General features: G+C 47.4%; 1 protein-coding gene across 3 annotated transcripts in view; it reads left to right on the plus strand.

Annotated features, from left to right (window-relative positions):
- Window positions 1–23,120, plus strand: part of LOC138521321 (butyrophilin subfamily 2 member A1-like) — a 773,333-nt gene that overhangs the window by 310,100 nt on the left and 440,113 nt on the right. For all 3 annotated transcript variants that reach the window (XM_069634063.1, XM_069634064.1, XM_069634065.1), the window contains one exon: window positions 10,991–11,107. In XM_069634063.1, coding sequence (XP_069490164.1) covers window positions 10,991–11,107 — 117 coding nt within the window. The remainder of the gene's footprint in view (window positions 1–10,990; window positions 11,108–23,120) is intronic.

Below are 23,120 nucleotides of genomic sequence, written 5' to 3' on the forward strand. Positions count from 1 at the left end.
GCTGGTTGGCAGGCTACTGGCTTCATGCTTCTCCTGCAGATACAATCTGGAGCCGCCACTCTAGGAGCTGCCCTTTGCCTCGAGGTCCTTAGCTGAAGGGGCTGCCGGGCAGAGGGCCACGTTTCGGTTCCAGTCCAACCCTGGATGGCAGCCATCCAAATTCCAACCATGGAGCAATTGGAAAACAAATGAACGGCTCCATCTATTTCTGATTCACAATCTTACATTCCTGGTGGAATTCACAAATGAAAAGGATCAGTTTTGAATGGGAATAAAGTGCAACCACACGTTAAGTAACAATATATGCACAGTAGCACATTCCAACATGTTTTCCACAGGTGATATACTAAGGAAAATTACTAAAACATAACAATATTTATAAATGCAGATAGAGTTAATTAATAGGTATAGGAAATACTTTGGCATATCTATATAAATAAAAATGTAAATGTTTGTTTGTTCAAAATCTTATATCTCCGAAAGTTCTTCACCGATTGCTTTGAAGTTTTGACACAACGTTGCATTCGAATAGGCATGTGTTTTTATATACCTACTATACATTTATGTCACACCTGTGACAGGCAAAAACATGCTTTTTCTGAAAAACAGCACCAACTGTTGGACGTAAAAGCAACACACACTATTTTACGATTCAATTTCAATGCTCAAATACGTGCTGAGGAAGCAGCAGAGTGACATGTAGCCAGACTTTAGAATGCACGGTTGCGAGCACGGCGATCGCATTCAGCAGCTTCATATCTGCTTCGTTCTCAACAGAATGAACGCGACACGCTGAGAGTGGCTGAAAGACGTCAACGAGAAACAGCAGAACAGCATCAAACACGACTCCGTGTTCAGCAAATCACGCGCCTTGCATTCCGGTACAACCCAGCTGATTATAGTTTGAGCTGGCATGTTCTCATCGGCACCATGACTGAAGTGTGTCCTTATTGCAAGGCTCTGAAACTTGTGCCGCCGGGAAAATTAAACTGCCTCAACTTAGAGAACCGCCAGAGACATTAAAAACTACCCACAAGCATCGTCAAATTAAACATAATAGAAACGTGCGCATTCTCTTTTCTTTCTTTTCCATTTAACCAGACTGAGCCACAGCAACGCATGGCTGGGGACAGCTAGTGCTGTATAAAACAGTGGTTGAAATCGCTGTTCTAAGATGGCAGCCACTGTTGTGTTAGTTGTTTTCCCACAGTTTTTGGCCTAAGCATCAAGTGAGGCAACAAAAAAAGTGAGTGTGCTGTGGTGGGTCGGAAGAAGGAGTCGGACACGTTGAAGACATTTTGTACTCGCTTTTCATGGCAATTATAAGGGAATACTCTGCCTATCTAAAGAAACAAAATGTGCTTGTCAGATGCCAGGAAGTCCAAAGTACACATGTCCTGCATCCAAACTAACATTATCTGACCCTACCACTAAATATAACTAAACTAAATAGGCAAAGAGAATGTCTCTCCCTCCCCTGGTCTTTTCTTCTTCTTGTATAGTCTTTTTATATACCGGTTTCTTTTTGGCTCATATACTTCTTAATGTGATCACCTTTGATAGACTTTCTTATCAACTCTTGTAGTCCTTCAAAATGACTCTTGGGTATCGTGCTTTCTGTGGCCCTTGCTTTGAAGTACTTTTCCTTCCAGTGGTTCCTCATACTCTTGTTATCACATATATGTTCAGTGGCAAGCTTTCTCATCTTTCCCATTGTCTGTTGCTGGCTTGTACTTTCTCTAGCTTTCAACTCTGCAGATATAGGGTTCTTGCCCTTCATCCCAGGGTGTTGATTCCCAGTCTCTGTTGGCTGTCCCACAGGTTGATTACTTCTCTCTCTCATATATGCGTCACATCCCTTGTAAACTACTTTCTTCGATTTGATTTTGTTCTCACGACTGGCACGAGTCTCTCTCTTCAAGTGACACAGGTCTTCCCCGACCACGTTGTTTATTCGCTTTCTCTGGTTTTTACAGTTCCAATCACTGAATTGTATACTTCCGTTCTCGTCCTTAGGACTGGGATGAGTTTCTTCATGCACATAATGGTTCCCAGGCGGCCTCCTGCTATTCCAGCTTCCCACAGTACCCTTTCATTGTGCGGGGAAGTGTTGCACAGCTTGGCGCATGCTCGGGTAGTGCTTTGCTCTCTTCTCGCTGCTCGGGTTCCCGTTCTCGATTCCTCATCGGGTGCTTGCCTTCCAGACGCTGGCAATCGAATGTCATTCAGACTTCCCTTCTTGGTACTCTCGGCACTGTTCTTCGGTTTTCCTTCCCACCAGTCTGCAAACGTGGTCACACCACTGCCAGGCCCCTCTCCTCTGTGTTCCTTCTCGTACTGCTTCCTTTGCGATTGAATACGCTGGGCCTCTGGCGTCTCCCACTTTGTTTCTCTCACTCTTCTAAAGTCGCGGGCTCCGTGTCCTGGCTTGACTCTAGCTTCACACATCCTGATGATCTCAGGGGGCTTCCCCAGTGCTAGCACTCTCCTTCTGCTCTGATTCACCGCAGTTAAATACACATCTCTGGTTAAAGAGACATCTTCCCTTTTTCTTCCATATATGTTTCTTTTCACATTGTCTTCAGCCAAATGTAAAGTTGCCACACTACTCTTCATAGAAGATGGTCCCAAATATGCAGCTATGGTAGTTGGCTTAGGGAGTTCCTCACAGGAACGTGAGTCCTCGTCCCCAAAGGGGGAGTCTATCCCGGTGAGGTCCCATTTGTCTCAACCCCTATGGAGGGTTTTCCAGAACAGGCTCACCTCCCTAGCCTCCAAGGGGAGTATCCCCTTTGGGGAGAAGTGACAAATACCTGCGATTCATCACAGTGCTTTGAGCAATGTGGATCTGATCACATAGTGACAAATGCCACATTTGGTGGCCTTAAATTAGTTGGGAGTTGGTGGTAGGATGTGCCTCTGGCAAGTTGTTCTGGTGTGTGATGTAACAAACTGGTAACTTAATTTTACAAATGTTCAATGACAAGAACTCTAAATGTTCCCTGCACTTGATCTATCCACTTGATTTAGCCACTACTTTTATTGAGCCTTAAATTGTTTCAAGGGTGGTCTCAGCAATTCCCCTAACCTGATTGCTGCTACAGCTCAAAACCATGCTTAGCAAAGCCAATCCTCTCATGCAGCCACAGGAGACAGGACAGGAAGCCACTGCCTGTCAGTGGCTCCAAGAAGGGTCAGACCCTGTAAGCAAGAACTCCTGTACAGGGAGAAAAACTTTGTTAGAGTGTGTAGATTGATGGCTTGAGTGCGACGAGTAGATGTAACTCCAAACAGCATGAAAGACTGCCCAAGACAGAGGAATCGCTGAGGATAGAACTGGCTGAGTAGGAAAACAGGAGGAGGCGTGTAACACGAGTGAAGATGAGAGAACAAACAGGAAGACCAGGAGAAGAGCGGGGAAGAACCACTGAACGTAACCGCAACAGAGAGTTGCAACGCGACTTACCCTGCACTGGACCGGTTTTATGAACAGAGGTAGTCACGCCCTCAATGGATGACGTACGCCGTGCATTATGTCTAGTGAGATGGCGCCTTCTTGGCGAAGAACTAGGCTGCCAATGCTCGCTTTTCGTAAACAATGAAGAACCCCAGCGAGACATGCTTGGAAGCATTTGCCACAGCTGCTAAAAGGGTCTGACAGTTGGTGGTGGTGTTATTAATCTTTGTCACTGGCAGGTTGTTCTGTAGTGTGGTGCAGCATACCACCCGCTGGAACATTTTGCAGCAGGGCCTTGATTAAATACCCAGCAGAGAACACCCTAGAATGTTCTTGCACTTGATTTTGCCAGTACTTTTTCTGGAACAATACATTGGATGTTAGTGGCAGGTATAATGAGTGACAGTGGCAGGTTTCTCTAGCTTTGCGCTAGGTGCTTGATTTAATAGATAACAATACAGCTTGCTTTAGCATGTGTGGCTAGGAACAAGAGCTTACAGTGCCACATTTTGAAAACCAGCACTTCTAGATCTGTCTGTGTCATGTGTTGCTAAAAATGAATTACAATCGTCGATCGCCAAACATGGCAAAGGGAGGAGAGGAGGGCACAACAATGCTGCATAGTTTGCTGTAGAAAAAGATGTGAGTGCATGTTTTAGGAATGCACCAATTGGGGTTGGAACAGTGCATCGTGGGGCAGAAATCACAAGCAGCATTTTGATAGTGGCTGCTTTGGCCCTTTCTCACCTAGCAATGTACTTCCTTTGGTACACTTGCTGGGTATAAAACTTGGGGTTGTCGTCTAAGCACAGTTCTGGCTGCAGTATTTCTGGTCGGCACATACTGTGGCATCTGACACTGCATGTTTGGTTGTGGTATGGTAGCCAAATATCACAGCACATTTCAAGATGTCTGCCCATTTTTCATTCCATTGTTGTCTTACAGATTGTTCTAATAGTTTTCCAAGTCTAGTATGCCAGTGACATACTTCTTTCTGTCATTGACAGCATTTTTATACTTCCACCTAGACATGTGAATGGAAGGCCAACATATTGTGACACTACTTACTTAATGCCTTCTGCTGAGCATCTAATTGCTTGATCCTCTGCTTATTGGTCTCAGAAGCCTAGTCCAGATCCTAAACCAGTACTGCTTTTTATCTCCATAAAGGGGTCCACCTTGGAGAGACATATCTTGAATTTCACTACATGGACAGCATGGTGACTTCCAAAAGGTTTGCCCTTACTTAAGCATGACTAAGCACCCCAAATCTCATAGGACCGAAGCATAATCAACAGGCAGGCCTTCAGTATTCAGTAGCACAGATTATTATTAGAGTATTTATTGAGCACGACCTAGCTTTGGGAGGCAGCCTAGCACTTTATAAGTCATGGTGGGTGGCACATGGTGAGGAAGCAGCTCGCAAGAGATCATTAAAAGTGATATGGGAGCCAACAACAGGGGATTGCAGGCAATTTGACAGCGAAGGATCTACAAGCAAGCTGGGGAGAGCAGATTGCCCAGCCTCAGGTTGGGTGGACAGTTATTAGAATAGTGGACAGATAGTGGGTGGATAGTTTTCCCTTGTATTTATTTACAAACAAGGTGCCATTTCAAACAGACAGAAATAACTTACAAAGTAGGCAATAACAGATTCGGGATAACTGCCCAACCCAACTTTCCTGCATTCTACACTCAGGACCACTCTTTATAATGAGCAAATATGTTAATAATGGCTATAGGCTCTCAATTTTAAAATATAATGTAAGGTCCTCCAGTCCCTGTCCCTGGTAAATGTTCCTACTATTCTCTCTTCCACACCCAGCATATGCCATTCAATTCAATAAACCTATTCTGTAAAAGCCCTTTACTGCAGAGGCAGTTTTTGGGTAAAGTGCCTTTACGTAATATCATTGTTGGATTGAATGACATATACTGAGTGGGGAATGGAGAATAGTAGGGGCATGTACCAGCGACAGGGTCTGGAGGGCCTTCAATTATTTTTTAAATTGAGAGCCTGAAACCATTATTAACATATTGGGCCTCATTGCGAGTCCGGCGGTAGCCGTGCCGGTAAAACCAGCAGGCCGCTGCCAGACTCATGATGAATTACTGCCGCCTGACTTGCCAGAATAACCGGGGCATTAGAGCCCTGGCGGTCCGGTAAGTATGGCAGTGGCATTTGTTACTCCCCATTCCCATTGGACTGAATGGGAATGGGGAGGACGGAAGCACCAGTGCTGTGCGCAACAAAGCCAGTGCTTCTGTCAAAGTCTGCTGGCGGGCAAAATGGCAACCGCCAGCAGACTCGTAGTTTGCTGGTCCGGAAACAACGGTGCCGGTAAGCTTCCTGGCACCGTTGTTTCCGGACCGGCAAACTTGAAATGAGGCTGATTGACTCATTGCATAGAGAAGTCCTGAGGGTAGAATGCAGGAAAGTTGGGTTGGGCAGTTATCTTGAATAATAGGGTTCGAGGGTTTAGGGAGAGTGGCGATCACTCAGGGACCTTGCATCCTCGTCCCAGTGATTGGCAAAAGTATAAGAAGAGTGAAGATTACTCAGGGGCTCTGCATCCTCATCCCACTGATTGGCAAATTTGTGTGAAAAGCAAAGTTCATCCAGGGGTCAGATATATACTACAGACATAGACTTGTCCTGAGAAGCATCCCACCGGAAAAAGGGAGTCATTCTTCTGGCCTTTTTGTTTTGTATTAATAGTTGAAGGGTCAGCATAGACCATTTCTGACAGAGGACTGACTATTAAGTTTGGACTTTACATCTGACGACGAGCACCCCAGTTTAGTTTTGTTCGGTAGGGCATTCCATAAATTGGCGTTAGTGAGGCATTTTAATTATTATTTAACTAAAAGCAAGTTGAACATCGCACATGATAGTATGTCTCCCCCGTCTGACCAACCACAAAGGTCAGGGAGAAAGAGAAAGTAGAGGAGACAGTGTTATTGGTGTTGGAGGTAAGGAGAAAGATGACTTTCACCTATTATGAGTTCTGCAGGATGCAGCTTAGAGGCATTTGGTGACAGATGGTGGTTAGGCATTTGGTTATGCCTTCAGAGATTACAGGGGAGTACAAGGGCAAGGTAAAGAACTATCATAGTACTGTAAGTGAAGAGGTGATAGTTAAAGCCAAATGGGAAAATAAGTTTGCTGAAGGAAGAAGTGTATAGTGTGAAGAGGAGTGGGCCTAGGAATAATCCTTGAGTAACACCCCCTCTCCCCGAAGGGGTATCGGGGAGGAGGAGCTGGAGTCCCATGAAATGGAGAAGCTTTTAGAGCAATAGGAGTTTAGTATGTGTCCTTGAAGCCAAGGAGGGAAAGTGTTTGAAGGAAGGGTGAAGGATCCACAGTATCAAAGGCAGCAGAATGGTCTAGAAGGATGGGAATGGCGGAGAGGTAAGAGTGGAGGACAGTATTACAATTTCCACTATTCTATGTCACACGGGCATGATAGCACACAGTCTCTCAGACAGTTCATTGGTATTTATTAAACGTTAAGGGGGTGGTTCAACTAATGGCTGCCCCTCTCTCTTGTCTTTTGTGGGCTCCATCTACCCTAGCCTAGGCTTCCCTAATCCCCAATTCCCAATGTGATTATCACTAGAGATCAGTAAGCCCTACTATCTAAAGGTTTGCTATGGATGGAGGCCTAACGGTCAGAGTCTCATCTGTCTTTCGTCCTCTGGACTTTGTAAGGGTAGCCTAACCTTTCCCCAGGTAGCAAATGATTGTTACGCTCACCTGGTCTCTGCGGAGGCGTTGGGGTACGGTTGCAGCCCTTCCAGGAGTTAGATCACCCCCTTCTGGTTTCTCCCCCAGCGGACAAGCTGCGGGCGGCGACAATTGGTGGCACTGCTCCTGCGTGGATATGTGAAAACGTGAGTGCGCTGATTGGTGACTGTTGTACCTCCCAAACCCTTCGACCCAAGGTGCGAGTTCTGTGGGCACGTACCGGCCCATAAGGCTTACCTGGTAAGTATGAATGATGAGCTCTCCGTCCTGCAACTTCTGGCATGGGCGCTTGTTGATGGGATCTAGTTCCTTCACTGATCCCTGATGAGTAGTAGTCCAGTCCAGCTGTGACTATGCTCCTCAGGTTTGGTGGAAAGTGTCTCTCAATGTCTCTTGTCTTTTCCCCTCTTTCTGCTTTCTCCCAATCTCTCTTGTCTTTTACCCTTTCTAGTTTCTGTCTTGATGTTATTGCTCTCAATGTTGTTGTTTTTTCCTGAATAATGTTCCTCTCTGTTTTCTTCCAAATAGATGGAAATGTGGCCCAACAGCTGCTGTGGAGGCGCAGAACGCGGCCGAGCGGAAGAGGGATGAAACCGCAATGTCTGACAATAGGTGAGTGGAAAGCACAAGGTTTAATGGTAGCGCAACCTTAAACTTAATGTCTGTTAAGTGTCTAACCTTGTCTTTCGCTTTTATTTGCAGGTGCTGCAGTTGTGGGTGGAGCGTTTCGTGCAGCGGAGCCAAGATGATGATGTCTGCGCTCCGAGATGTTTGGAGGTGAGCCGCGGTGCCAGGAAGAAGATGTCTGCGCTTTGAGATTTTTGCAGGTGAGTGTTACGCTCACCTGGTCTCTGCGGAGGCATTGGGGCACAGTTGCAGCCCTCCCTGGAATTAGATCACCCTCTTCAGGTTTCATCCCCTGTGAATAAGCTGTGGGCGGTGACAATCGGTGGCAATGCTCCTGTGTGGATATGGGGAAACGTGGCGCTGAAAGGTGACAATGGTATCTCCCTAACCCTTCGAACCAAGGTCCGATTTCTCTGGGCACGTACCGGCCCATAAGGCTCACCTGGTAAATATGAATGATGAGCTCTCAGTCCTGCTGCTTCTGGCAGGGGCGCTTGTTAATGGAATCGAGTTCCTTCACTGATTCCTGAGTATTAGTCTAGTCCTGCTGCAACTAAGCTTCTCTTTCTGCTTTCTTGCAATGCCTCTTGTCTTTTCCCCTTTTTCTGCTTTCTTGCAATCTCTCTTGTCTTTTCCCCTTTTTCTGCTTTCTCTCAATGTCTCTTGATGTTTTGTGCTCTTAACGTTGTTGTTTTCCCCTGAATAACGTTCCTCTCTGTTTTCTCCCAATAGATGGAAATGCAGCCTTACTGTGGCGGTGGAGGCGCAGAACGTGGCTGAGCGGAAGATGGATGCAACCGCAGTATCCGGCAGCAGGTGAGTGTTGGCTTTTGTAAGGTGCAAGGTTAAATGGCAGCGCACCTTTAACGAATTTCTGTTATGTGTCTAACCTTGTCTTTTGCCTTTCTGTTGCAGATACGCTGAGGTTGTGCTGCGGTGCCCAGATGATGCTGTCTGTGTTCCGAAATGCTTACAGGTGAGCTGCGGTGCCAGGAAGAAGATGACTGCGCTCCAAGATGTTTGCAGGTGAGCCACGGTGCCAGGAAGAAGATGACTGCTCTCAAAGATGTTTGCAGGTGAGCCGTAGTGCCAGAAGGAAGCGTTCAGGTGAGAGCAGAATCTGCCGGATGGTGAGTATGATTGTGGATGGCAGGATCTCTTCAGGTAAGCTGAATCCCAGGCGACGGTGAGCGTTATGCTGCAAGGAGGTGCAGAATAACGCAAAGCATCTGTCTTGAGGATCGGGGCAGCTTATATAGCTGAGATCGTGGGCACGCCCATTAGGGCCAGCTTACCAGCCACACCCTGCCACTCCTAGAGAGTGAGCATGTGCAAAGGCAATCCATTACCAGCCACACCCAAGAATACACTGGGGGCTGCTTAATGGATGGAATGTTCAAGGTTCATGCATCTGAAGTGCTATGTCCATAATAAAAGCATCTTGGGGTTAAATGGATGTTCTTGTTTACTTTTGTTCATGAGCCTGGTGCCAAAGGCGCCAGGACAATGTCCAGCAAGGTCTCCTGTGCATGCGACCCCTGCATGCCTGTGCCCCTGACTTCATGACCATGACAGAGAGCTGCGATGCCAGGGAGACGATGTCTGCGCTCCGAGATGTTTGCAGATGAGCCGTGGTGCCAGGAAGAAAATGTCTGCGCTCTGAGATGTTTGCAGGTGAGCCGCGATGCCAGGGAGAGATGTCTGTGCTCCGAGATGTTTGCAGGTGAGCCGCGGTGACAGGAAGAAGATGTCTGCGCTCCTAGATGTTTGGAGGTGAGCCGCAATGGCAGGAAGAAGAGTACAGGTGAGAGCAGGATCCTCCAGATGGTAAGTATGGAGGCAGATGATCGGACTTCCCAAGGTAAGTTGAATCCCAGGCGGCGGTGAGCGTTACGCTGCATGGAAGTGCAGAATAATGTGAAGCATCTGCCTCAGGGATTGGAGCAGCTTATATAGCTGTGCTTGTGGGCACGCCCACTAGGCTTGGCTTGTCTGCCACACCCTGCCACTCCCAGTGAGTCAGCACGTGTTAGGCAACCCAATAGCAGCAGCCCCACCCAAGAGTGCACATGGGGCTGCTGTGAAGATGAAAGTTCCAATGTTAAACACACGTTGCACCAGAAAATTAGGTGCAATATCCATAATAAAGGTATTTTTTGACCCAAATGAGTGTCTTGTTTATTGTTCTTTATGAGCCTGGCGCCAAAGGTGCCAGGACTGTGTCCATCTGGCCCCCTGTGTGTGTGTGTGACCCTGTAAGGTCTGTGCCCTTGGCCCGATGACCCTGACAATGATGTTATTAAGATTGTGTCATACTCTGGCACTCTGCTCCTTAGACTACCTGCTCTCTCTCTTTCTCCCTCCATTTCTGTCCTGTCTCCATTTCTTCCTCTTCTGTCACTACAGTTTTCACATACTCTGTCTTTCTCCCTGCACCTTTCTCCTTCCCCCTCTTCTCACTTTTCACTACACCCCTCTCCTCTATCTACGCCTTACCACTCTCTCCACCTGTCTCTTACCACTACCTTCACCCCCCTCTGTTTTTCTCCTGTTCCCCTGCAGTCTCACCTCACTCCCCATTTTGTTTTTCATTCACCTGGGGTATGTCTGGGGTTGGTAGGATAGGTGTTGGGTCTCTCATTTGTTTGTCGAGGACATTCCCAGTTAATTCCCTGTATGTTCTTGATTCCATTCTCCTGGCTCCAATCTGGGTTTTCTTTGTTGCAAAGTACTGGGTTGCGACATGTGACAGAGTAGTAGTACCTTTGGTAACATGCATCGCATGTGAGGGGGTAACAAGGGACTGGAGCCCCCCGCACCTCCAACTCACTCTTCCCACTTCTGGGAGGTGTCCCTAATCCCCCCGTGACAGTGCCTTGACCCTGTTTTCCCATGTTATTTCCTCAAATGTTTGTAACAAAGAAGTGTTGTAACAGAAACGTAAGACAGATGAAGATGTGAGTACTGAAATACTTGGATTCTGTATTTGAGTAATGTCACACGCATAATATATGAAACCTTGCTAATGAAAGATATGGCTTAAGTCCCCCTTAACCTCTCGGCTAATGTTCCCTGTGCATTTCAGTTTCGAATCATTGACCTTTCTCATTTTCTCTTCAGATTTATTTCTGATGGATATTAATTTTATGTTTTTCCAGATTCGTTTTTCATGAAGGACAACCCCTGGATGGTGGCATTGTGTGTCATCCTAATTCTTTGGGCTTTATCTCTTCTTCCCTTTTGTTGGTACATCCGGAGATTACTAATAAGAAATGGTATGTATGCACCTAAGACAAGGTAACTTAGGTTTGCCATCCTTAGTCTCTTTGTTGAACTTATGACGATATATGACTAATACATTTTCTGAATTCTTCAACAGCATCTGTATTCATTTGTGGCTATGAAGCCAGTGGAAAGTGCATAGTTTGGCAAGGGTAGTCTCTGGATTGTAGATGCAGGAGGCCTGTGAATTTCCAAATGGAGTTCAGTGAGATATACATGAATTTTGCATGCTACACACTGCCACTATAATAATGAAGTAGTTATTGGAAAATTGTCTGAATTATTTAGAGACCTACCGGTGAAGCAGGAAATTGTGTGGCAAAGATTTGTAAAATCTATCGCCTTAAATATGACCCCAAAAGCATTGAGTTGAAGTGTTAGAAGGCAGACGTTGTGGAAAAGGAGAAATTAGATTGAAGAGATTGCGAGTGCAGCAGCATCACAGAAAAATATAGAGGGCTGCAAATTATTTTTGCATGTTCTTAGGTGAGGCAGAACCAAAATGACTGTCCAGCTCAAAAACAGCTGATCAGTGTTTTGTGTCAATATACATTGTTTTGATGGGGAGTTCATTAGAAATCTGCTATGTTTAAGTTAGATGTGAATTTGTATAGGAGATAGTCAGTTCCAGGTACATTTTGACTGACTGAGTTTTGAGGACTTCAGCAAGTAGGAGTGATTGATTGAATAGTTACTGAGTTTGCATTGAGTTTTTAGTAATTAAGGAAAGATAATTGGGAATGAACCAGTTTGGAAGAAGAAGCTTAAACATTACTACTTTACCAGTAAGCAAGCTATGCAGGGTTTTGTCAAGAGTCTTGCGATATCATTTTGAGAAGTTAACCATCCCATGGCCTTAAGGTATCGTGTTAGGTGTAGGTAGAGCAAATCTTCCATTGAGGTCTCTGAAGTAACACCTGCATTGCCTAAACAGAGAAGCTGAAGGGTGGTGCGTGTTTAGCCAAACCCATGTGCAGAGACCGTCTTCTTGTAAGGGCTAAGCAAGTTATAGTCATAGGTGCTTGTGGAGGAAGGCTACATTGTCAAAGTGGATGTATACAGTTGGTCATGCATAACAGTACTGTTGTGCACATGAAGATCCGAGGCGTAGCCAGGATTGTTTAACGAGTATGGCCTGAAGCTAATTTAGTAGGGCCCACCCAAATGAGGTTTGTTCTTAGCTGAATATGTGGTAAGAGTCTGAGTGGAGTGAGGGAACCCCAACAAACCAAAGGGGCTCAGGGGTGTTTTCCCACCAAGAAAATGTTTTAAATAATGGGTTAGAATAGTGCATTTGACAGCCCACTTTATGTAAACAACTGGGTAAAAACCACATAGTTTATCATCATTTTTGTAGGTTAAGACTTGAATAAATCCACTAGATTTCAAGCCCTGAGAGTGCACAGGAGCGTTCCTATGAAGCTTTTGCCCACTATATATGTAAGCTGTGTACCTACATGTTCATGCTAGCTGCTGGCTGCACTAATATATTCCAGTGTCTCCACATATGAATATGCTCATACTTGCTTTGTTTTGCTCATAATGCCAGTAATGATACCATAAGAAAATATGTTCATGCTGGTTCTGCCAGTATATGCCACAGTCCCCTTCCCTTGTAAGAACATAAACCTGTTGGCTTTACCTTCCTTTAATGCCAGTAAAATTATATATATACACTTCTGATATATACCTTTTCTTTCTTACCTTTTCCCTGAGGTACATGCAGTGGTACCTACGGGAGCATGTGATAATGTGGAGTCCCGCATTTCAGCCCAGCCAAACATACAGCAATGGTTCAGTGAACAGAAGACTTGGAGGACAGTTACCAACGTCCTGTCATGGGCTTGCAACTCTCAGGGATGAGTGCTTGCGGGCATGCGGAGGGCATTGGGCAATGGATGGAATACTGCTGAAATGAGGACCATTGTTGTCAACTGTGGAGATGATTTGACATATTTGACAGTGTCAGGAGCGTGGCAGAAAGAAGGGGAGGATAGTAGTAGGAAGGGAAGGAAAGAACGCCAGGGTGAGGAGTACAAGGCCTGATCATCTAACCTTTCTCGACTGTTCTCGACTGCTACAATTCCCTTCCCTGGCGCAGAATTTCTCGCAGTCTCCCTTTCTCTGTGGGTGTATCGCTTCGGTGTTACGGTCTTGAAATGTGAAACGGCAGTTCTTCGAACTCCCACTTTGCAATGGTCTCTGTGGCGTTGTCTGGACCGTCGGTCCACCACAAATATCTCCCCTTAGTCCTGCCACCATTTTTTTGGGGGGGTTTCTGCTCGAGTGGATTCTCTTGTCACAGCTACGCCGTTGCATTGGCGTACTGCTTGATCCACTGGAGCAAGTTTGAAACATGAAGGCTCTTTGGTTCCTGCTTACTACAGGTTTTACATCTCTCGGGGGCTTCCCGTGCCGACGTCTGTTCTCCTCGCTCTCTCTCAATATTACTTGACCTTACATTATAAGATCTACTCGTCTCAGTGGATTGGTTAATTCTATTTAAAGCGACATTATCCTTTTCATCAAAATAATGGCATCTCTGTCAAGTTTCTTCATCCCAGTTTGGATTTAAGATATTTCTTGAGTTGGAGAACATCTCATGTATGCCATAGTGTGTGCCTCTGTAGGGAGTTCCTCACAGAAACGAGAGTCCTTGTCCACCAACGGGGAGTATCGAGTCTCTCTCGCTGAGGTCCCACTTCCCCCTAGCCCTGGCGAGGGTATTCCAGAGCGGCTCACCTCCCTATCCTCAAAGGAAGGGACTTTGTCACAATTCTTACACAAATCTGCATTGAGGAACCTAGGGCAGGGACTGCCAAGATTTCTCCCTTAGAGAGATGGTTAGGAAGAGTGTTTTTCCTTAGACCATCTGACAGATACAGAGGTTTAGACAACAGGGGTTACCAATCTCTAGAGAACATCTCTAGAGAACAAACTGGCGTATTGGGATGCCACGGCTAGGGAGAGGACAGCCCTTAGCGAGCACCCTTTTGAGTTTTAAAATAAAATCCCTTGAGCTATCTTCGAGATTTGGTGTGTTCCTGAGTTCACTTTTATTTTCATTTTAAAACAATTTTTATTGATTTCAACAAACAACCAAAACATAAACCAAAGGCGCCAGGACAATGTCCAGCAAGGTCTCCTGTGCATGCGACCCCTGCATGCCTGTGCCCCTGACTTCATGACCATGACAGAGAGCTGCGATGCCAGGGAGACGATGTCTGCGCTCCGAGATGTTTGCAGATGAGCCGTGGTGCCAGGAAGAAAATGTCTGCGCTCTGAGATGTTTGCAGGTGAGCCGCGATGCCAGGGAGAGATGTCTGTGAACAGTGAACCACGATTATACATTTCCAGTATCCTATGCAGTCTCACAATGTGTCCACCAATTCCCTGTTACCTCCTCCCTTATGCCGAGCTTACCCCACATCACCGCTTTCCACCACTCTATCTGAGGACACTCCTTCCTCCGTATCCCCTGAGGGACCATCGTCTTCTAGGCAAGTCTGGGCAGGCCCAGACAGTGAGGTTACTAAGTGCCTCCACGCTATCAATGTCTCTGCTTCTTCCTCTCCCCCTCTATTAACTGCTTCAACCCACACCACTGTCCATTTCTGAAGGTCGTACCACCAGGCTTCCACTTTTGGCCTATGACTAGTTTTCCAGCTCATGGCAATCCTGCGCTTCGCAAGTATATAAGCCAGGTCTCTTGAGTTTACTCACGTGTTTCAACTTGTGCGACCTGGGGAATCCCCCCACCATGCATGCCTACAAAGATTCCACCTCCAGCCTAATCTCCTTTTCGATCAAAAGGTGGGCCACCTTCCGCCAGAATCCCCTTATTTCCAGGCACACCCAGAACATGTGCACCAGTCCCGCATTCTCCTCCCCACATTTCGGAAATGTTTGTATTCCTGCATTCTTAAACCTTGCAATCTTCTGGGGGGTCATATACGCTCTATGGGTAATGGATAACTAGATTTGTTGCAACCTCGCATTCCTGGACACTTTTTTGTGGTACCCTGGTACCCTCACCGACAACCCATCACTCATAGGTTCCCCAGCTTCCTCCTCCCAATCCCGTCTCAGCTGAGTCACCTCCTTTCCCACCCTCAACATCAGAAGTTCATAGATCCGCGAGACCTCATGACCTCCCTCCAACACATCATGAAATGTTTCTATGGCCGTGTCCGGCTGACTCTCCCGTGCTCTTTCTGACAAAGTGTCTTTTATCTTCCGCACCAACCTTTTATAAGTGATCTGTCCCTGACGTAGTCCTGTGCTTTCTACCAGTATGTCAAACTCCACTGCCTTCACATCCTGCCACACATCTCCCAGCGTTGCTATACGAATCGGTGCTTCTGGACTATCTTCCTCTGTTGCTCATCCACTCCATGCAGTGCCACTAGCGGCATCTGTGGGGAACACGGGTATGGGTTCTCCATGGCCCTGCAAGCCCTTTGCCATATCTTCCATCACAGGTCTAACATTCTTGTCCCTCTGCCCTGCCGTGATTTTGGTAACCATATCCATTCTTTCTGGAAAAACGGGGCACATTCAGCCCTCAACAGCCTGGACTCCGATGTGGGGTCTTCCGATAACCACCTGGCCACATATTGTAGTTGGCTGGCCAGATAGTACATCTCGAAGTTGGGCAATCTGATGCCTCTTTGGTCATATGTGTTTTGCAATTTCCATAATGCTATTCTGTTCCTAGTGTTGTGCCATACAAAGCCCCTACATATACCCTGGATTTTGACAAAGATTCGCTAGGGTATCATGTATGGTACATTCCCCAAGTAGTGTAACAACCTGGGCAATGCCACCATCTTTAACAGTGCCACTCTTCCCATCATGGTCAGAGGGAGCTTAGCCCAGAACCTCATGCTGTTTTCAATGTGAGCCACCACCTTCTCTGTGTTTTGTTTGTGTTCGACCTCTTCACTGTGATATACATCCACCCCCAGGTATCTGAAGGTCCGGGTCTCCCATTGTATTTGTAATACTGGTAGTTCCTCACATGCTTTCCCTATATATCCACCCAGGGGAAATATATATAATTTCTTGGTTCTCTTCAGGATATCTCAAGTACAACAGCATGTCATCACCATACATTGATATTAAATTTTGCCCTCCCGTCGTACTGATCCCCACCTTCCTGTATTGTTGCCTCAGATATATTGCATGGGGTTCTAGTGCTAGAATGAACAGCATCGGGGACCACGGACATCCCTGTCTAGTGCCCCTGCTGAGTTGCCATCGATCTGAGATGGTCGCTCCCGTCCTAACTCGAGTCGGTGGTTTGCTGTAGAGCAATTGGACCCATCTCAAGTACGTGGGCCCAACCCAACCCTGTATTCTTTCAGGGCCGCCGTCAACCAAGGCCATTTGACAGAGTCGAAGGCCTTCACTGCATCTAATGAAATTATTGCAACTTCCTGGGGGTCCCTTTCGGTTTGTTCTATAACGTGATGGAGCCTTCCGAGATTGTCGGATATGTTCCTACACGGAACATACCTGATCTGGTCAGGATGTATGAGTTTATTGATGACCGGTCTCAGCCTATTTGCCAGCACTGCCATAAGTATTTTGCTATCCTGATTAAGCATTGATAGTGGTCTGTATGATCCGCAGTCCAAGCTCCATTTGTTAGGTTTGAGAAGTGGGATGATAATCGCCTCCCACAGAGACTCCAGCAGCGCTCCCCTTTCTAATGCCTTGTTTAACATTGCTAGTAGTGGGGGGGGGGCAGCTCCGCATTGTACGTTTTGTAGAACTCGCTTTGCAGGAGTTTAATCACTGCTTCCAACTCCTCTAGCGTAATCGGGACCTCTAAGTTCTCCCTCTTCGCTTCCTCTAGTTTTTGAAGGCTTATGTCCTTCAATGTTTCCATCACATCAATCTCCTCTCCCTTGTCAACGTCCATATACAATCGCTGGTAGAACTCTAAAAAACCTTTATTCACCCCTTCCTGGGTATCTAGCATTTGTCCATCCATCCCCTGTACAGCTCTGATCATTTGTCTGGGTGTCTCATTCTTATACAACCAGGCTAACAACCTGCCCGGTTTATCTTCCTCTGCATGCTGTCTCTCGACGTATCTTTTATAGTTCAGGTTGCATAATCTCTTCCTGTACCCCATACAATCTTGCTGCAATTGTTTTATGATTACAGACTCCTCTGGGGAGTGCTCTATCTTGCGCATCATTGTCTTCAATTTCTTTTCTGCTAAGTGTAGCTCATGCGTTTTTCCGCCTTGTAGGCCTTTGGATTTGGATATTGCTGCCCCCCTCACCACCACCACCTTGAATGCCTCCCATAACGTGCCAGCCTATCCTACACTTCCGGTGTTGTTTTCAAAGTATTCCACTATATCCTTCTTCAGGTCCTCTCTAAACCCTGTGTCTTTCAAAGTTTCGGCCCTAAACCTCCATGTCGGGATCCGTGCCCTGGGCGGCGAGTACTGCCATGTCACAATCCATGGCGAGTGGTCTGAGAGGACTCTCGCACTAGTTCCCCCGTCAACTCTGGTGCCGCAAATATATAGTCCAGCTGCGTGTGCAGGTTTTGTGGGGATGAATAGTGAGAATATTGCCTATCCTGTGGGTGGTGCAGCCTCCATACGTCCACCAGTCAGAAATCACTTAATAGGGACTTCAGAGCTTTGGCTACTGGAGTGGGCTTCTCCATCTTCTTATCTGACCTGTCAACCCAGGGATCTAGCGTGCAATTAAAGTCCCTTCCCCATATAACTGCCCCCCCCCCGATATATGGGCTGATCTTACAGTACAGGGTTCTAAAGTAGCTGGTAGCGTCTTGGTTTGGGGCATGCGTGTTGACAATGCTCAGCTTTTTGTTTTCTATCAGTCCTTTTATTAGTACCATCCTCCCATCTGGCTCTATGGTGGATTGCAACAGCTTAAAGGGGACATGCGGTGCTATCCACGTGATTATCCCTCGGGCAGATGACAAATATGTTGCTCCTATGGTGGCCCCTTTCCATTTCCTCCCCACCACTTCCTGTTTTTCTTTTGTCAGGTGAGTTTCCTATAATAGAGCAATATCGATTCTCTGTCTCTTCAAATACATCATGACCTTATTCCTCTTAAAAAAAACTATTGAGCCCCCTGACGTTCCAGGTCGCTATCTTAAGGTCTCCCATCTCTTCCATACCCCGTTCCGCCCCTGTCCTCCCTTGTCTTCCGCTCCATGCGCAGTGATGTCTCCACCCCCGCCCTTCTCCTTTTATTCATTGGCATGTGTTTGTAGGCTTGCTTCCTTATAACTCCCCACACTCCCTCCATATCCCCCTCGCTTCCCTTTAACTCTCCAAACCCCACCTCTTCCCCCCCTTTAAACTCCCCAACTTTCCCTCCCTCCTCCCCTCACCTCAACCCCAACTTTTGGAACACACCAAACTCCCCCCGCCTTCCCCACACTGAACGCCCCAACTGCCCCTACACCCCTCTCCCAAACTGTTGCCCATCCCTGGATCTCAGGCTACCCCGCATCTAGTCCTTTTCTCGGGCCTAGCCGATACTCGGAATTATGCATGGGGATACCACTCTACCAGTATCCCAACTAACCTAGCTGCTGGGGGTTGCTAATGCACCTCCTCGGTATCTCTTGTTCTAACCTTCCAATCACCTTAGGCTTTGTGCATGCACAGCTCACCTGGAGCTTCCCTTATTACAATTTATATTCTAGTCCAAAGTCTGTGTCATCGTATTGGGTAACCTCCCCCCTGCCCAGCTCACCGTACTTGCCTGCAAAGCTCTCATTCACTTCTTCGGTCTGCTCCCCGCCTGGTCCTCCGCTTCAGCTGGGCAGTTCCGTGCATCAAGCCATGTTGTCACTTCCTCTGTGGTGTCAAAGAAATGTGCCTTACTGTTGTGGATCACTTTCATTTTTGCCGGGTACAGCAACATGTATTTGTATCCAGCCTCACAAAGCCTTCTTTTAACTGACACATAGTTGAAACGCTGCCGCTGTACCCAGAAGGTATAGTCAGGGTATGCTGTGACGATCGCCGATCCCCTGCTTATGGTCCCGCCTTTTCCGAAGTGCTCCAGAATCTTCTCCCTATCCTTATAGTTTAAGATTTTTGCTATAAGCGGTTGAGGAGGTGCTCCTGGCTGCGGCTGTCTGGTCAGGGCCCTGTGCGCACTCTCCACGGTAAATCCTTGGGTGAGTGCTCCCCCGCTGATCTCCTGCAACATCATATTCTCGACATAGTTGGTTGGGTCCGCGCCTTCCTCACCCTCCGGGAGCCCAACTATGCGTATGTTATTCCTGCGCGCCCTCCCTTCCGCTTCTTCTGCCCTGTTCTCCAGGTTACGCACTCGTTGTTGCAGTACGGTGACCTCCTCGGCGTTCGCGGTGTATGTCTTTGTGTTGACTTCCACATCGTTCTCCAACGCCCCCGTGCACTCTGCTAGCTTCCTAACATCTTGTCGCAAAAGGTTGACATCCACGCTCACCGCGTCAATTTTCAGGTCCAGTGAGGTCCTCAATTCCACCATAGCCGCATCGATCTTACATTCCCATGACACCTTCAGCTCTGCTACGGCATTCAGAATCTGTTGGTCATCTCGTGACTGGGTCACCTCCCCTTGTGTATCTAATTTCCTGGGTCTCACCACTTCTCCCGCAGGGGATGCTTTGGCAAAATCCTCCACCTGGGTTGTTTCCCTTTCGGTTTGGTCCCCTTGGCCGCCATTCCTGCTCCTGGGGTTGGTATGGGCTTAGTCTTCAGTGTCTGGCCGCTCATTTGGTCAGACTCTAAACCTTCAGTCCTGTCACCAGGATTGCTTTTATCCTCACTTATGGAGTCCTTTGTCTGATGGGGGTGGCAGCTTTTAGAGCCTTGTCGCCGACGCACTGCTTCTTCTTACATTCGCTTTCACCTGCAGTGCCCTTCAGTACGGGTGACTGTGTGGTGTGCCCAAGGCTTGTTTGGTTTCCACCACTGAGGTTGTGCCCTAAATTCTGCTTCTCATGTGACCTGCGGGTTTATTTAAAGTCATGTCCTGCTGCACTTCTAACATGCCTGCAGGGCAGTAGGGGTTCAGGTGTGCGCTCAGCCACCCCGCTGTACACTCCTGTGTCTTCTGCCTATGGACTGTACTAGCACACAGTCGCCCTGCTCCGGGATTTGGCTGCTGCTCACGGTGTGGGGCGTCAAACCTCGTGTTGTCCCTTAGGCCCGAATAACTAGTCCCACCCTAGGTCACTGGCTCATGGCCCCAGTGTGATCCTTGTGTTGCAGCTACCGCCAGGATCTTCGCTCTACACCACCTTGTGTGCTATATTCATTCCCCAAGTGCCTGCATGTGATGTCGTGCCGTCTGAGGTCAGCACCGTTTTCCACCTGCATCTGTGCGCTCAGCCCTCCGGCAATCTGTGGTGGCTGGGGCTAGGTAGTGCTGCAACCGTAGTGCCTCGCACATCAGCTGTTGTGCGATGCACTCAGGCTCCTTTTTTCTGGGGCACGGGACCTCTATGAACTCCTCAGCTTGGAGTGCCCCCGTGATCCATTATGCAGGATCCATGCTTCCCCGCAGTGCACAGACACTCCGGCACTGCGAGTTACAGTTCTGCTGTGCTCTGAAAGCATCCGCAGAGCCGATCCGTGTTGCGCGTGGGCTGTCTTCCTTGTCCAACTGCACGGTGTCCGCTGCTGGGGGCTCTTTGCATGCTGATATCTTGTTCGATCTTGCCTTTATTTCGTTTTTCCTCTGCTTATTCTGTCCCCGCTTGTATAGCAGGCTCGGCTCAGGGATCTTGACACACGCTCATCCGTCCCGCCGTAGCCCGGTATCATAGACCTTCTCCCCAGCCGCACACTGCCTTCTCCGATTGCGGCTCGTGTCTCAATGTACCTTTTGTTTCCCCCGGTTGCTGTCCGCGTCCGACCTGCGCTTGTATTACTGCTTCTCCAGGCCCCTCGTAGTCAGCTCTGACTGCCCACTACTCCTCATGGGCTCCGGTGCAGTTCTTTTCTATTTGGTGAGCAAGGGTCCATTTCACGCTGCCAGTATTCCACTTGCCTTTATTCTGCCAATTGCCATTTTGTTGCACACGTTTGCAATCCTGGCCGAACTTTTCTCCCTCGCGTTTGTTTAGTCTGTGGGCATCGCCTCCACTTTGTTGGCCGATGCATGCACGGTGTGTTCATGAAGCTGTAGCTTTGTCGTTGCTGCTTATTGTCCGCTCCGTAAGCTGTTTCAGCCTTCGGATCTGCAGGAGCTCCGGGATACGCGTCCTCCTACGTCGTCATTTAGCCACACCCCCCCTCTTGAGTTCATTAGTGACATTTACAACATTGTGGACAGTCCTATTAAGGGTTCCGTCCGCGGAGCCATGCATGAGTGCTCAGACTAAGTAGAAGTAGCTGTCAGACTGTGTGAATTCTGCAAGCCAATCCCTGTGCTCAGTTTGTTTAGCTCTGCAGCTGAGCATGGTCCAGAGTTTGCAGGCCCTGGGGCTGGATCTGGGTGAATATATAAACACCCAGTGCTTCAAACAGACCTAGGGTATTCAGGAGAGGAAAGCAGTGGCCTTTAGTAGTGGTGAGAACTAAAGGAGAGTGAGCAGGGGGAAAGGAGGAGGAGTGGTGAGAAAGACATGAAAGGAGGGACTGAGAGGAGCAGGAACGTGAGCAGAAGGAAAGGAGAAGGAGTGGTGAGAAAGACCTGAATGGAGGGACTGAGAGGAGCAGGAATGTGGACAAAATCAGAGAGAGAGAGAGGTGGAAGAAAGGAAAAGGACAATAAGAGTGAAGGGAAGAGAAAAGGAGAGGGGGTATTATAGAAAGGTGTAAAGCAGCTGGCACTCGAAACATAGGTGTTTGGGAAAAGGGGAGTGGGGATGAAGGAGAAAGGAATGCAAGGCATGAATACCAAGGATCCCAAGAGACAATTGACTATACAAGCGGAAGAGTTTGGAAAAGAAGTGCAAGAGTAAAAAGGGGAAATAGAAGACTAAACGGTCAAGATGCTAAGCGGGCATATGATGAGAGTACAAATGTTGATGGTGCTGAGGAAGTTACAAGAGGAAATGCAAGTCTATTGCATAGCGAAGAGAGGAGACCAGGACCAGAGGTGGGAAGTGTTTGGAGATACCTGATGTCCCAGTGCTCACAGACACTGTGGCACAGTCAGTCACCAGCACTTTGAGGCCTGCAATATAACCTGCTCAGACCCACTGAAGTTTGGTTTAGCATTACGTTGGCGTTCAGTGGAGATTAATGACCCAAGGCCCCTCGTGTACCAGCAGATGGAAGATACCACGGGGAGAATCAACATCCTGACCAGGCAACCAATCAGCAAAGACTAGAAAGATATGCAGGGGGCACATAAACTCAACAGACTTTAAGTGACTTGTATTTGACTGCCAAGAGGCAGAGCCCAAGAAAATAGAAGAATGGGCTGGCAGACTTTGGTCCTTGAGCACGCTGGAATTTGCACATAGTTGATTTCTTTATTTATCCTCATTGTTACAACCAGTCCACCTGAAGCCTTTGGCCCATTTCTATTGTAAAATAAACACTTTTCAACCAAGCTTCCTGATTCTCAAGTTGCCTGTTGATCCCTTGTGCATAACACATTACTTTGTGAGTCGTGCATCATCTGTTGTGACCTGACAGCTTCTGAGTGTCTTAAACATTAACATTAAAAGGAGGGTGGGGGACGGGAATAGTGCACCTAGTTGCATTGGGAAACTACATCTCCCAGAATCTCTATTTTAATACTGACTACCTGAGTACTCCCAGTCATTCTTCTCCCCGTCCCTCTGATTATTATTTTCCGAACTCTCCGTCTGCTTTTATAAAACACTACAGTTTCCACAATCCCCCCTATTCATTTCACGACAATAATCCTGGTCATTCCCTTGACAAACCTCCAAACTATTATTTTACAGATTTTTCCAATTCATTCCACAAACACTACAATTCTCACCCTTCTGGGTTTACCAACCCCCCCGCCCCAATCCCCAGGGTGAGGG

Source organism: Ambystoma mexicanum, chromosome 13, assembly GCF_040938575.1.
Source record: "Ambystoma mexicanum isolate Mex_15411 chromosome 13, UKY_AmexF1_1, whole genome shotgun sequence".
Taxonomy (NCBI): Eukaryota; Metazoa; Chordata; class Amphibia; order Caudata; family Ambystomatidae; genus Ambystoma; species Ambystoma mexicanum.